Consider the following 13,401-nt stretch of genomic DNA (forward strand, 5'->3'; position numbering starts at 1 on the left):
AAATTAAAAGGTAGGAACAAACAACCCAGGGGACGCTTCCTGGTATGAACAGGTGAAGCCAAAGTTGCAAATATATGCAGGTGTGGACTGCTTTGGTCTATCACAATTGGGGATAATGGGGATTAACAGCAAAGTAGTGATATAATGTGGACGAGTCCCATGTTTCCTAGAGGAAATGGGGGCAGGTTGCTGAGAAGGTCCAGGAACAAATGCTCAAAACAGCTTTCAAAAACAGTTCTTCTCGCTACCACCATATATATATATATGGCCTATATAATAGTGTTGACACAGTGGGTGCGAGGCGGGCAGGGTGTACTCTGGACAAGAGCGATTATTTCCTTTTTTCTACAGCATCACCAGGAGGAAGGGGTGGGTGCAGCTTAGCACAGTGCCATCAAATAATGGTCAAAGCAATTCTCATAGAATCATAGAACTGGAAGGGGCCCCAAGGGTCATCTAGTCCAACCCCCTGCAATGCAGGAATCTCAACTCAAGCATCCATGACAGAGGGCCATCTAACCTCTGCTTAGAATCTCCAAGGAAGGAGAGTCCGTACTACTGTTGGACAGCTCTTACTATCAGAAAGTTCTTCCTGGTGTTTAGTTGAAATCTCATTTCTTGTAACTTGAATTGGTTTGAGTCCTACCTTCCAGAGCGGGGGGGGGGGGAGAGTTTGCTCCATCTTCCCTGTGACAGCCCTTGAGATATTTGAAGACAGCTATCAAATCTCCTCCCAGTCTCCTCTTTTCCAGGCTAAGCATACCCAACTCCCTCAACCATTCCTCATAAGGCTTGGTTTCCAGACCCTTTGTTGCAGGAAAACCTGCTCCCTTTCTCATGAGTAAACCAAAAAGTTCATGAAGTGGGATTTGTGAAAAAGGAGTCCAAACGTTTATTTCTGCGCAGAAGTTTTGATCTAGTGGGATTGCTTCGCAAAGACTGGACAACAAACAAAGAACCCAACAGTTTTTCTATTCATTTACAAAAACTACAAATTCAGTCACCCAATCAGAGCATTTTGTTTCTCTCTTACAAAACTCACTGGTATGAACATGCTGTCGCCTCCTAATTGGTCTGAATTGCAAACAGTGAGAGCAGGCGTACTAGTTAGCTTTAGACAAAGGAAATTCCTTGTGGTTTGTTAGATTTTTATTGCAGGATTAAGTTTCACCTCAGTTGTCAAGGGCTCCATGATCACTGCAGATGGTGACAGCAGTCACGAAATTAAAAGACTCCTGCTCCTTGGGAGAAAGGTGATGGCAAACCTAGACAGCATCTTAAAAAGCAGAGACATCACCTTGCCAACAAAGGTCCGTATAGTTAAAGCCATGGTTTTCCCGGTAGTGATGTATGGAAGTGAGAGCTGGACCATAAAGAAGGCTGATCGCTGAAGAATTGATGCTTTTGAATTATGGTGCTGGAGGAGACTCTTGAGAGTCCCATGGACTGCAAGAAGATCAAACACATCCATTCTTAAGGAAATTAGCCCTGAGTGCTCACTGGAAGGACAGATCCTGAAGCTGAGACTCCAATACTTTGGCCATGGGGTCACGAAGAGTCGGACATGACTAAACGACTAAACAACAACAACAACAGTTGTCAAGCATGCTCAGATCACACCAAAAGCTCAGTTCAGTATGTTTCCCTGTTCTTCATTACCTCACCTTGATCCTCTTGGTCACTGCCCTCTGCACACCTTCCAGCTTGTCAGTATCCTTCTCTAATTGTGGCACCTGATGAAATTGTGGCACAAATTTGGGGCCTGGGAGTCTGCAGCGAAAGGGCGTTAAGGAGGAGTGTAGGAGGCATTCAACCTCCTGCCTTCTGTTCCTCTGCCAAAGTCAACACCCTTCTTTTTCCTTCTTCCCAATCTTAAGCACATGAACAGGTCAGAGGCCCATCTAGTCCAGCATCCTCACATAGGCTAGCCAGATGTCTACAGGAAGGCCGCTGGCACAACCCGAGTGCTGCAACAACACCCTCCCTACTTGTGACTTCCAACAACTGGTATCCAGAAGGATAACACCTCAGACAGTGGAGGTGGAACGTTTTGTTGTTTAAAGCCCTACATGGTCAGATCCCAAATATCTCAAAGGCCATCTCCTTCCCCACAGACCCTCCTGAGTGTTAAGATCAGCTGAGAGGGTCCTCTTGGTTTTTCCACCATCTGCAGAAGCTCAGCGGGTAACAGTCCAGAAAAGGGGATTCTAAGTTATGGATCTCTCTCTCCACTATAAGTTTTCAGCAAATTCTGAAGATGCCCCTCTCTGGCCTTTGAGAGCCAGTGTGGTGTAGTGGTTAAGAGCAGTGGACTCATAATCTGGTGAACCGGGTTCAATTCCCCTCTCCTCCACATGCTCATGGGTGACCTTGGGCTTGTCACACACCTCTGAAGTCTCTCAGCCCATCTCATCTCACAGAGTGTTTGTTGTGGGGGAGGAAGGGAAAGGAGAATGGTAGCCGCTTTGAGACTCCTTAGGGTAGTGATAAAGCGGGATACCAAATCCAAACTCTTCTTTGACACCTGAGACACAGAATTTTTTAGGACCCACCTTGCCATTGGCTTCAAACAGCTTTTCATGCTGCATTGTACATGGGGAACCACAATCCCTCACCACCAACAGTTGGAATGGGTCCTGAGAACGCCTCTTGCTCAGCCAGAATCTTACATGTGCAGAAATGGGAAGAGGAAGAGACCCCAACCAAAGAAGGACAGCTTATAACGTTAATGGAGGATGCTGAAATTGGCTGTAAAACTCAGAGATTGAAATGATGAACTGCTTATCTTGGAAAATTGGAGAGCTTTTTGGGGACCATCTGGGAACCAATGTAGGTCTTTCAGGACTGGTGTTATATGGTCTCAGCAGCTACTCTCAGTCACCAGTCTAGCTACTGCATTCTGGATTAATTGTATTTTCAAGGTCACCTTCAAAGGTAGCCCCACATAGAGCACACTGCAATAGTCCAAGCGGGAGATAGCCAGAGCATGCACCACTCTGGCAAGACAGTCTGCGGGCAGGTAGGGTCTCAGCCTGCATACCAGATGGAGCTGTCGTACCAGATGGAGCTGGTAGACAGCTGCCCTGAAAACAGAATTGACCTGCGCCTCCATGGACAGCTGTGAGTCCAAAATGACTCCTAGGCTGCGCGCCTGCTCCTTCAGGGGCACAGTTACCCCATTCAGGACCAGGGAATCCCCCACACCTGCCCGCCCCCTGTTCCCCCAAAACAGTACTTCTGTCTTGTCAGGATTCTGCCTCAATCTGTTAGCCACCATCTATCCACAAAATAATAATAATAATAATAATAATAATAATAATATGTGTTTTTCTCTCCTGCTCATAGGATAGAGGGTTGTGTAGTAGTTGTGTAGAGACTAGTCCACTGTACAAAGGTATGTGTCCCTCAGGCTGGAAAAGATTGCCACCCCTGGCTTGATGAGAAAAATCTCTCTTATATCCCACACTGCAGCCTCCATCGTGAGTTCTTGCTTCCTGCTGACTCAAGGTCAGGACACCATCACCGCCAAAATCTCCATCGCTGTGGAACCACTGAATCCAGTAGCAGGACACAGTGTCACCCTTACACCAGGAGTTGTCTTAGAAGATTTTAAAAGGTGCCGCTGGTACCGTGGGGTGACAGCTGAATCGGAGGACCTGATCTTCACCCATATACCTCCATTTTATGTGATGGGAGCGGCCTGCACTCTGCGAGAGACAATAGGTCCTGGTTGCTCCCTTCACATCAGGAATTTAGTACCAGAGGACTCTGGGATTTATACAGTAACACTGGACAAAGGTGGGATGCTTTCCACCACAGGCCATATGGACATGGAGGTTTCAGGTATGACGTTCTCCAGCCCTTCTAATGCCTTTATGCCAGGGATGAGGAAATCTGTGGGCCTCCAGATCAGCCCTCAGCCAGCATGGCCAGTGATCAGGAATGAAGGAAGTGGGAGTTGAACAACATCTGGCATCCTCCTGATATATCTTTAGGCACGGGGGGGGGGGGGACATTCTTCTGTAAACAGGTATTTGGCCTTCAACCATCTGTATGTAGCCTTTTAGATATAGGTGTGATATTTTTAATGTATTTCTCCCCCCTCTTTCCCCGCTTGGTTTTAATGTATCTACCATATTGGCCTGTATATAAGCTGCACCCGCATATAAGCCACACCTTTAAAATTTGGCAGTTTGGGGGAGGCTTGGGAGCCACAGATGGGACAGGCACTGTTGCCCCGTGCTCCTGGGCTGCTTCCTGGCGTGGGGGGAGCCACGCCGCTTTGCCAATGGCATAAGGTCATAATATAAGCTGCACTTTCAGACACGATCAGCTGCATGATCAGAATCTGGGGAGGAAAGTGCAGCTTATATTTGGGCCAATACGGTATGTGGGGTTGTTTGCTTGGAAGTCACTTTGTTTTGCCCAGGGCAAGATGAAGGAACTAACCAAATTTTATAATTAACAATAACAATAATAGCATCTGGGGAGCCACAGGTTCCTTCATGCCTAGTTTAAATGCGCCATGAGTTGTCTCTCCTGCTGCGTCATTAAATGTCAGGCTTCAGAGGATGCAACCCCACATGGTAGGTTGCCAGGAGTGGAGAAGACGAGGAACGTTCTTACCAATTTTTTTTATTCAATATTCACAGAGAGAGGCTTAGAAATGCAGCCTCTTGGAGTAATAGTGTTGCTCTGATTGAAACACTACCCCCTCTGTCTCTCCCACTATGCGTCATCACTACGGTGGGCTGAGCTGTGCCTTTGGCCTCTGAGCTCTCTGCTCTCCTACTTTCAATGCCCACCGGGTTCTGGGAAAGGAGGGGTCTGGAATGCTTTCTAAAGACACTGAGTCTGTCAGCTGTCTCTCCCCTGGCGCTTCTTCTTCTTCCTCCTCCTCCTCTCCCACTATTTTCCAGCTTTCCTCCTCATCTGCCTCTGCGTTGTTGTGATTCTGAACTGTCTTCTTCTTCTTCTCTGGAAGGGTCAGGCTGGAGAGGCTGTCTCCACCATTTTTCCTCTGCCCAGTCCCTGGTATTAAGTAAAGCATCCCATGTGCTTCACCTGAGAGTTTAGTCAACCTCACCCTCCAAAGTGAGCCTCTCCTGTCTTGGGGAATGGTCTAAAGGTGGGGTTCCTTAATGGTCATATGGGATGGAGAATGCAAGAGCTGGAACACACAAGGACTCACCAAGGATAAGCCTCTTTCTATTCTTTGTACAGAAATCCTCTCCAGACCAGTTCTGTTGCCTGTAGAATCGGTGCTGGCACAGAACAGGAGCGTCACCTTGCGCTGTAGCACCTCAGACAGCTCCAATGTCAAAGTCTTCTGGTTCAAGAATGGAGAGCTCCTCCAAGCTCAAGCAGGACTCTCTGAGCAGAACAGAACCCTCACTCTAGCTGGCGCCTCCGAAGATGAATTGGGGACCTATACCTGTGAGGCCAGAAACCCCATTAGCAACGCCATAAGCAATCCCAGCGTAATAAGTGAGTAATCCTAGCCTGACCATGCTGGCAATTCCTATTCTCCTCTCTTGGGGTGGGTGGGTTGTGTGCGTCCAAGAGATGTCAAAAAAAAGGGTAAAGGACCCCTGACAGTTAAGTCCAGTAGCGAACGACTTTGGGGTTGCGGCGCTCACCTCACTTTCCTGGTGGACGGAGCCAGCGTTTGTCCACAGACAGTTCTTCCGGGTCATGTGGCCAGCATGACTAAGCCGCTTCTGGCAAACCAGAGCAGCACACGGAAACGCCATTTACTTTCCCACCAGAGTGGTACCTATTTATCTACTTGCACTTTGACGTGCTTTCAAACTGCTAGGTTGGCAGGAGCAGGGACTGAGCAATGGGAGCTCACCCCGCCGCGGGGATTCGAACTGCCGACCTTCTGATCGGCAAGTCCTAGGCTCTGTGGTTTAACCCACAGTTAGTGATTGCCTATTTTGCAAAATGAGAGGCGCTGAGGGCAAAAATGCCTGGCAGCTGCAATTTTCCACCTTCAGAGATAGGGTTGGTCCTAAAACACATACACGCTGAGGAGATTTCACCCCTCCCATATCCAAGAATCTCCTGAGGAGTCTGCTGATTCTCCAGAGAGGAGGAGGCGTGTTCTGCTCTCTACTTATTCTGCTCCAGCACTGAGTCAGTCAGTCAGTCAGTCAGTGTCGGAGAGAGAGAGAGAGCGACTGAGTGTTAGAGATCGTGTGTAGAGATAAGGTTGCTGCTAAGAGCAGCTGCAGACACTCAGTGCAGTGCAGCATTCATTTATGCTTAGACCTATTTAGCTCTGTATATAGTTGTATAATAGTTGTAGATAGAATAAAGAAGATATTCTACAGAGCTGCTCTCCGAGTTGTTTATATACTCTGCTAGAGTCTGCTGTACTCTGCTGTGCGACGACTGTCTTCTTGTGGGAGTGAATCCGGTGCTCACAACTCTAAGCTGTGAGTCCACAGCACTTTGACCTGTTCCTGTGCAGAAGGTGGTCTCTGGAAGTGCTACCCAACTCGCCTAGCCCAGTCGGGGCTGAGTGGATGAGTCCAGTTGGTGGCACTGGCTCAAGGGCGATGCTGACACACGCCATGTAAAAATGTGCGCCTTCAGCATTCACCAAAAGCTGTATAGAGAAGGTGCTAGGAATATATCTGTGGGGAAGATATTCTACAATTTGAGGGCTGCCACAGAGAATGCCGAGTCTTGGGTGACTCCCTTGACAAGTGAGGGTAGATGAACTACAAAGAAGGATCCCTCTGCCAATCGTAACACTAAGGGTGGTCTGTAGGGAAGGAGGCAGCTTTCCAGATATTTGGGACCTACCGTATTTTTCACTCTATAAGATGCACCAGACCACAAGACGCACCTAGTTTTTGGAGGAGGAAAACAAGAAAAAAAATATTCTGAATCTCAGAAGCCAGAACAGCAAGAGGGATCGCTGCGCAGTGAAAGCAGCAATCCCTCTTGCTGTTCTGGCTTCTGGGATAGCTGCGCAGCCTGCATTCGCTCCATAAGACGCACACACATTTCCCCTTACTTTTTAGGAGGTAAAAAGTGAGTCTTATAGAGCAAAAAATACGGTATGTTGTTTGGGGCTTTAAACACTAGCATGAGCACCTTGAATTGGTGCTGGATACAAACCGGCAGTCGGCACAGCGGTTTTAGAATACTGGTTAATTGAGTTCTAAAGGTAACCACAACCATTAATCTGGCCACTGCAGCCCTCAAAAGGACCTTTTTCGATTCCAGGTTCTCGTTCAAGTCAAGCTGCTTGGAAGGCAGAGGACATTGCTAAGATCACTACTGGGATCTTGATTCTGATCCTGTCATTGATTGGGCTGGGGGTCTCGCTCTACAGATGCCGTGAGTATGACAATGAAAGCTGCAAGCTAGAACTAATTGCTAGAAAGTTAAAGCTGGGGCTGTTGCTTACAAATCCGTATTGGGGGCAGTGGGGGGCGGGGAATAAGCAGTGTGGGAACATAGGAACAGAATAGGGAGTTAGAATGTTGCCATACAGCCCGAATAATGGGAAATTGCTTTAGAATCTGTATGGAACATTTCGTTAGACTTAAAATGGAGACTGATGCAGCCAAAATTAATGTTTCAAGTATACTCGACTTCACAAGGTATAGTCTAATAGTATAGTGTGAAACAGTCTAACATAGTCTATTGCAGAGGAATACTGTGGTACCTCTGGTTGTGAACGGGATCCGTTCCGGAGGCCCGTTCACAACATTAAAAGAGTGCAACCCGCAGCAGCGCGTCTGCGCACACACGGGTTGCTATTCGCCACTTCTGCACATGCGCGTGACATCATTTTGTGCTTCTGCACATGCGCAAGTGGTGAAACCCGGAAGTAACCCTTTCCGGTACTTCCGGGTCACCACGGGATGTAACCTGAAAGAACGTAACATGAAGCGGATGTAACATGAAGTATGACTGAAATGCTGAAAAGGCCTCATTGAGGCATCTAATGTGGCATGTGACCCAAAATTCCTTTTGGTCTGAAGGTATTGTCTGCATTCCTTTTGTACTGGAGAACTCCTTTGCAGATGTCTATTTGTTTATTGCATTTTCGAAGGCAGCCCTGTTCAGGGAAGTTTTTAGTGTGTGGTGTTCTATTGTGCTTTTACTATTTTTTTATTTTTCAACCACCCAGAATGGCTGGAGCTACCCAGTCAGATGGGCAGCACATTATTATTATTATTATTATTATTATTATTATTATTATTATTATTTCTGCCCCACTTTTCCTACAATGAGCTCAAGGTGGCATATGTTGGTTCTTCCCCATTGCATTTTATCCTCACAACAACTTTTGTGAGGGAGGTTAAGCTCAGAGATAGCAACTGGCCTGAGGTCACTCGGTGGACTTCAGGTGGCCAAGTGAGGATTTGAACCCTCGTCTCCCAGCTCCTGGTCCAGTACTCTAAGCCACACATATCGTATATTCTTAAAAAGTAACAACTAATGGAGAGCTTGAATGTTAAGATTTGGTTCCCAGTAGCCTCTCTCCCTCAGGTGGCCGATGTCGGACTGAAAATACTTCCACTGTTGAGGCACCTGAACCGCCAACATGTGACCCTCCTGCCTATGAAAATGTTGCCATTCCAGACAGGTAAGGCCTTAGATGAGCTTTGTAAGGCACCCCTACAACGAGGCAGTCTTTCCTTTCGGTGCTGTCATTAAGCCTGGTGTTCTAATTGAAGAGAATATAAAGGAACCTGCCCTGGATAATTTATAGGCTAGATTAAATGAGTTAAACTGAGGGTCACCAAAAGGCAATGGCAATCCTGAGCTCTTCCCTGGTTGCCTATGAACCCTCTGAGCACCACACTCACACAGCCTCCTTGCACATGAGGTGGTGAGAATGGTTACCCATTTTTCCCTTGAAAAGCAAACAAGGCTGAAGAATGAAAGCTGGAAGAGAGATGCTCTTTCCCGCTTCCTCCTTCAGCTCTATGACCTTTCCAAGGTTCAGATTCATTCTATTTGGATTCAGCTTTTACTGAGATCCCTTGGAAAAGGGAAACTCGTGTGTACACACTTTCTCTCTTTCAGTTTTTCCACGGGAGCAGAGGTGGGAGAGAAGTGACCTGAGGGCAGGCACGCCAACTCGAGAAAGAGATTGTGGGGGCTTGCGTTGCGTCCAGGCATCACGTGCGACGTCACAACATTGTGCGTGATGCCTGGACGTCAGATACGAAAAAACACCCACTGAAAATATAGGGCATAACTCACTTAGATTAATCCATTCAAATGGGCCTTTCTGTAAGTAGACGTATTTGGTACAGCCCCTAGGATGGCATCCCTGGTACTTGTTCCATTAGCAGAAGGATTTACACTTGCACAATGGACTTCCCTTCTCCTTCCCTCGAATCTGCTCTGGAGGGTCAGGGAAAGCCCAGAACAGATTTAGGGGGCACATGGGAGTACAGGAGAAAGTTCCATTGAGCAAGCATAAATCCTTGCACTAACGGAACAAGTTACTCAGTGTTGCACTGGATGCAAGTCCTGAACTCCATGTAAAGGATGCCTGGATTCTCCAGCCAGTATAAACCAACCAACGAGAGAGCACTTATTAGCTCCTCTTTCAAAAGTGCATTCTGCTTCTAAGGGGGGGGGGGGAAGCAGCCCATGCCATCACTGTTCTCTGGTGCTGCCCAGGAAAGCAAATAATAGCAACACCAAAATGGGGTTGACTTTGAAGTTTCCAACCTGATGAACCCCCGTTTTCTCTCCAGACCCCGCAGTGAAGAGACAAAGTCTGCATAGAGAAGATGTAACATGGTGACAGAGGAGCCCACCAATGTAAACAATTGAAAATATTAGCAGGATTTTGAAAACACTTGCAATGAAGAAGAGAAGAAGAAGAGAAGAGTTTGGATTTGATATCCCGCCTTTCACTCCCCTTAAGGAATCTCAAAGCGGATAACAATCTCCTTTTCCCTTCCTCCCCCACAGCAAACACTCTGTGAGGTGAGTGGGGCTGAGAGACTTCAGAGAAGTGTGACTGGCCCAAGGTCACCCAGCAGCTGCATGTGGAGGAGCGGAGACGCGAACCCAGTTCATCAGATTATGAGACTACCGCTCTTAACCACTACACCACAGAGAACTATGATAAAAAACTGAGTTTTAGGAAAAGATGGAGAATATGATACGAAGCAGTTTGAAAAGAATATCTGGGGAAACCATGGAGGGAAGTTCGGGGATTTTGAGAATCCTATTTGTAAAATGATTATGATGATAAATGTTATGATGATTGTGATGATAAATGTTAAAAGTGAAATTGAATTAAAAAAATGTTTGAAAGAGAGAGCTGGAAGGATGCCAGGACCCTGCCAGAGCCTCGTGCCTCCTTCCCAATTTGGGAATGTTCAGGGTGGCAGGGGAGGATATATTGTTTATTAATATCCTTCCTAACTTGCTCTAGCAAGTTTCTTTATGTAGCAGAGTTACATTCCCCTTTTCATGCACAGCAGATAGCTGGTTGCAGGCTCGTGTGAGCCTCTCACTACTATACAATTCAGTCTGTCTCAGATTGAATTGTACGTTCCTGGTAAATTCCCTTAAATCCCTCTTAAAAGAATAAAGACACCACAATCTTATTCAAAATCAATAAAAGAAGTTTACTCACATCAGTTCACAGTTGGATTCCTGAAGGCAGACTTAGTTACAAATATGTACATGTGGATCTACCCCACATGGGGGAATAATCCCAGTGCTTCTGCTAGCTGAGAGCTATCCTAGCTAAAAGCTGGTCAAATGAAGAAAGTCAAAAAGAGGAAGGTGTGCTGCGTGACTCGTCCTTTTGTTACCTGGACAGGTTAGGTCATACCCACCGTCTATCACATGCAAAAGGAAGGATGCTCCAGCCAGGAGGAACAGGAAGTTTCGACAGGCTGGACCAAACATTCCCTCACATGTATTCTCTAGCATTACAAGGAATGTTGTACTTGACTGCCTCTCATGGATCACATCCCACACCCAAAGCCCGGCACCTCGCTTGGGGGGCTTTAGGAAGGCAGTGTGAGGGCTGGGCAGGGCCATCAAATGTTGGCCTCACTTTCCTCCAACCCCCTTCCCCATGTGACAAGGCAGTGTGCACACTGTGGGTTCCTTGGTAATGTCTTCTTGCGGGCCACTTGCTATGAAAAGTTGGACCGCCCTGGTCTAGAGGATCTGTACATCACACATGTATGGAAATGGGGAAGAAAGACCCAATGAGTAGCTGGTCCATTTTCATCATTTGAGAGGACATCCAAATCGTACCCAAGGGGTGTGCACATGCAAGAGACACAGGAACTCTATAAGGAGGAACAGAGCAATGGGTGACACAGAGAGAAGGGAGGTGGTGAAAGAGATAGAAAGGCCTTCTTTTGGTACCAAAACACAAGTCTAAATGGTGGTAGTGTCCTCCTCTCTCGCTCCACATCAACCACAAGTCTTGGCCAACGAGGAAAAATGCTGGAAAACAAAGAGAGAATTTTGTCGCTATAGGTGTTCAAAGGTTGCAGCAAGAACATTTGGCTCACTTCCACTGGAAAATAATAGTATGCCAGCATCTCAGCATGTGATTTATGGTGAAATCCTAGTACTAGTAATCACAAATTTAAATTGAAAAAGCAGAAGCAGGTGGCAAGTTCCTGGCTGGGAGTCTACAGCAGATCACAATTCTGGACTGGTTGGAGACCTTCAGACCTTTTTTGTAATGAAGCCTAAACGTCCCAACTCTCGGTTTCCGTCTCCCTCTGTGCACTCTTGCAACCCGGACTGCATCTTTGCTGTCGTTTTTTGAGGCGGGTGCTGCTGAGTTGTATTTGAGGAAATAGTTCAGGGATTGGCTTGGCTAGTAAGGGGATAGGAGGAAGTTAATGAAAGAGCTTGGCTTGAATGATTTCCAACCCTTGGGGGGGAACCCAGTGCTGAAAGTTCAGCAGCCAAGTTCCTGTTTCTCTGATCGGAGACTCACTCGGAGCCAGCAGTGGCTCTGGAACCAGATACTAGGCAAGGAGCAGAGAAAGACCCCAGAGCACGAGCTGTCAAGGGACAGAGAGCCAGATCGATCCTCCAGGAAGTGCACCCACAAGATGGACAGGCCACGCAGAACCCATGGCTGGAAGGTCTCCTGGAAGATGCTGCCCTTAGCAGGTGAGAGGTCAGCACCCTGCAATGGGGAGGACTTATTTGGGGGGAGTTGAGGATGCTGGAGGAATTTGGTCTTTTAGCAGAGATCTGTATCTCTCCCAGCCTGAGTGCTCACTGGAAGGACAGATCCTGAAGCTGAGGCTCCAATACTTTGGCCACCTCATGAGAAGAGAAGACTCCCTGGAAAAGACCCTGATGTTGGGAAAGATGGAGGGCACAAGGAGAAGGGGACGACAGAGGACAAGATGGTTGGACAGTGTTCTCAAAGCTACCAGCATGAGTTTGACCAAACTGCAGGAGGCAGTGGAAGAAAGGAGTGCCTGGCATGCTCTGGTCCATGGGGTCACGAAGAGTCGGGCACGACTAAACGACTAAACAACAGTACCTCTCCCACTAATGCAGATGTCGAAACCTAACTCTGCACCCGATTTCATACTTCTCCAAATGTTGTGGTGCAGTTCTCAAGAATTCAAATTAGAGGAAGGTGTTGTTTTGAATGAAAATAACTTTTAAAACATGTATTTATATGCTAGGGACCACCCTGTTGCACCCTCAGTTTCCTACCTACTAGGATGCAGAATCCGGACCCCATTTCCAAAGGGGTTGCTGGTAAGAGCACTGGAAGGAAGCAGGTGGAGTTACATGCAGCTGAGCTTGGGGGGTAGGATGAGGATGCTGGAGGAATTTGGTCTTTTAGTTCTAATATAGATCTGCACCTCTCAGACTAATGCAGAGGTCTACACCTCACTCACTGCCAGATTTCATGCTCCTCCGAATGTTGTTGTGGTGTCCTTCTCAGGAATTCAAACTAGACCATTGTGTTAATTTGCAATTAAATGCATTTTAAATGTGTACTAAAACTTGCAATGAAATGCAAAATTGGCAAGTCCCACTAAGGGCCGCACTGCTTCACCCTCTGTTTCCTACCCTCTTGGACGCAGAATCAGGGCCCCATTCCCACAGGGGTTTCTGGTAAGAGTTCTGAAAGGCTGCAGATGGAATTACATACAGACCCTCCAGGTAGGCAGAGAGGTAGTACTAAAGGGGCAGGCTGGAGCCCTGAGGGAATTTTTTAAAAAAAAAATTGTAGAAGGATTCTTAGTGCCCAGTGAGCACTTTGTGTGAAGAAAGGAATCATTTATTAAAATGAATGTTATTTTTGTTTCAATCAATACCGGTGATCGGCAAGACAGATTGTTTCAATAAATAGCAAAAATATATTTTGAAATATATCTGGCAAGGGTAAAAACCAAGAATAAA

The 13,401-nt window shown here is 46.9% G+C and overlaps 1 protein-coding gene across 6 annotated transcripts in view; it reads left to right on the forward strand.

The window, feature by feature from the left end:
- Positions 1-11,770: 11,770 nt before the first annotated feature.
- The window catches only part of LOC308484242 (cell adhesion molecule CEACAM7-like), a 31,178-nt gene continuing 29,547 nt past the window's right edge, over positions 11,771-13,401 (forward strand). For 2 of the 6 annotated variants that reach the window (XM_081019014.1, XM_081019015.1), the window contains exon 1: positions 11,775-12,144. In XM_081019014.1, the coding sequence (XP_080875140.1) occupies positions 11,868-12,144 (277 nt within the window). In that variant the 5' untranslated portion in view covers positions 11,775-11,867. Of the gene's footprint in view, positions 12,152-13,401 lie in introns of all 6 variants that reach the window. The other 4 variants (XM_081019012.1, XM_081019011.1, XM_081019013.1 and 1 more) reach the window with 4 other exon arrangements.

This window comes from Podarcis pityusensis, assembly GCF_964106645.2.
Source record: "Podarcis pityusensis genome assembly, chromosome: 8".
Taxonomy (NCBI): Eukaryota; Metazoa; Chordata; class Lepidosauria; order Squamata; family Lacertidae; genus Podarcis; species Podarcis pityusensis.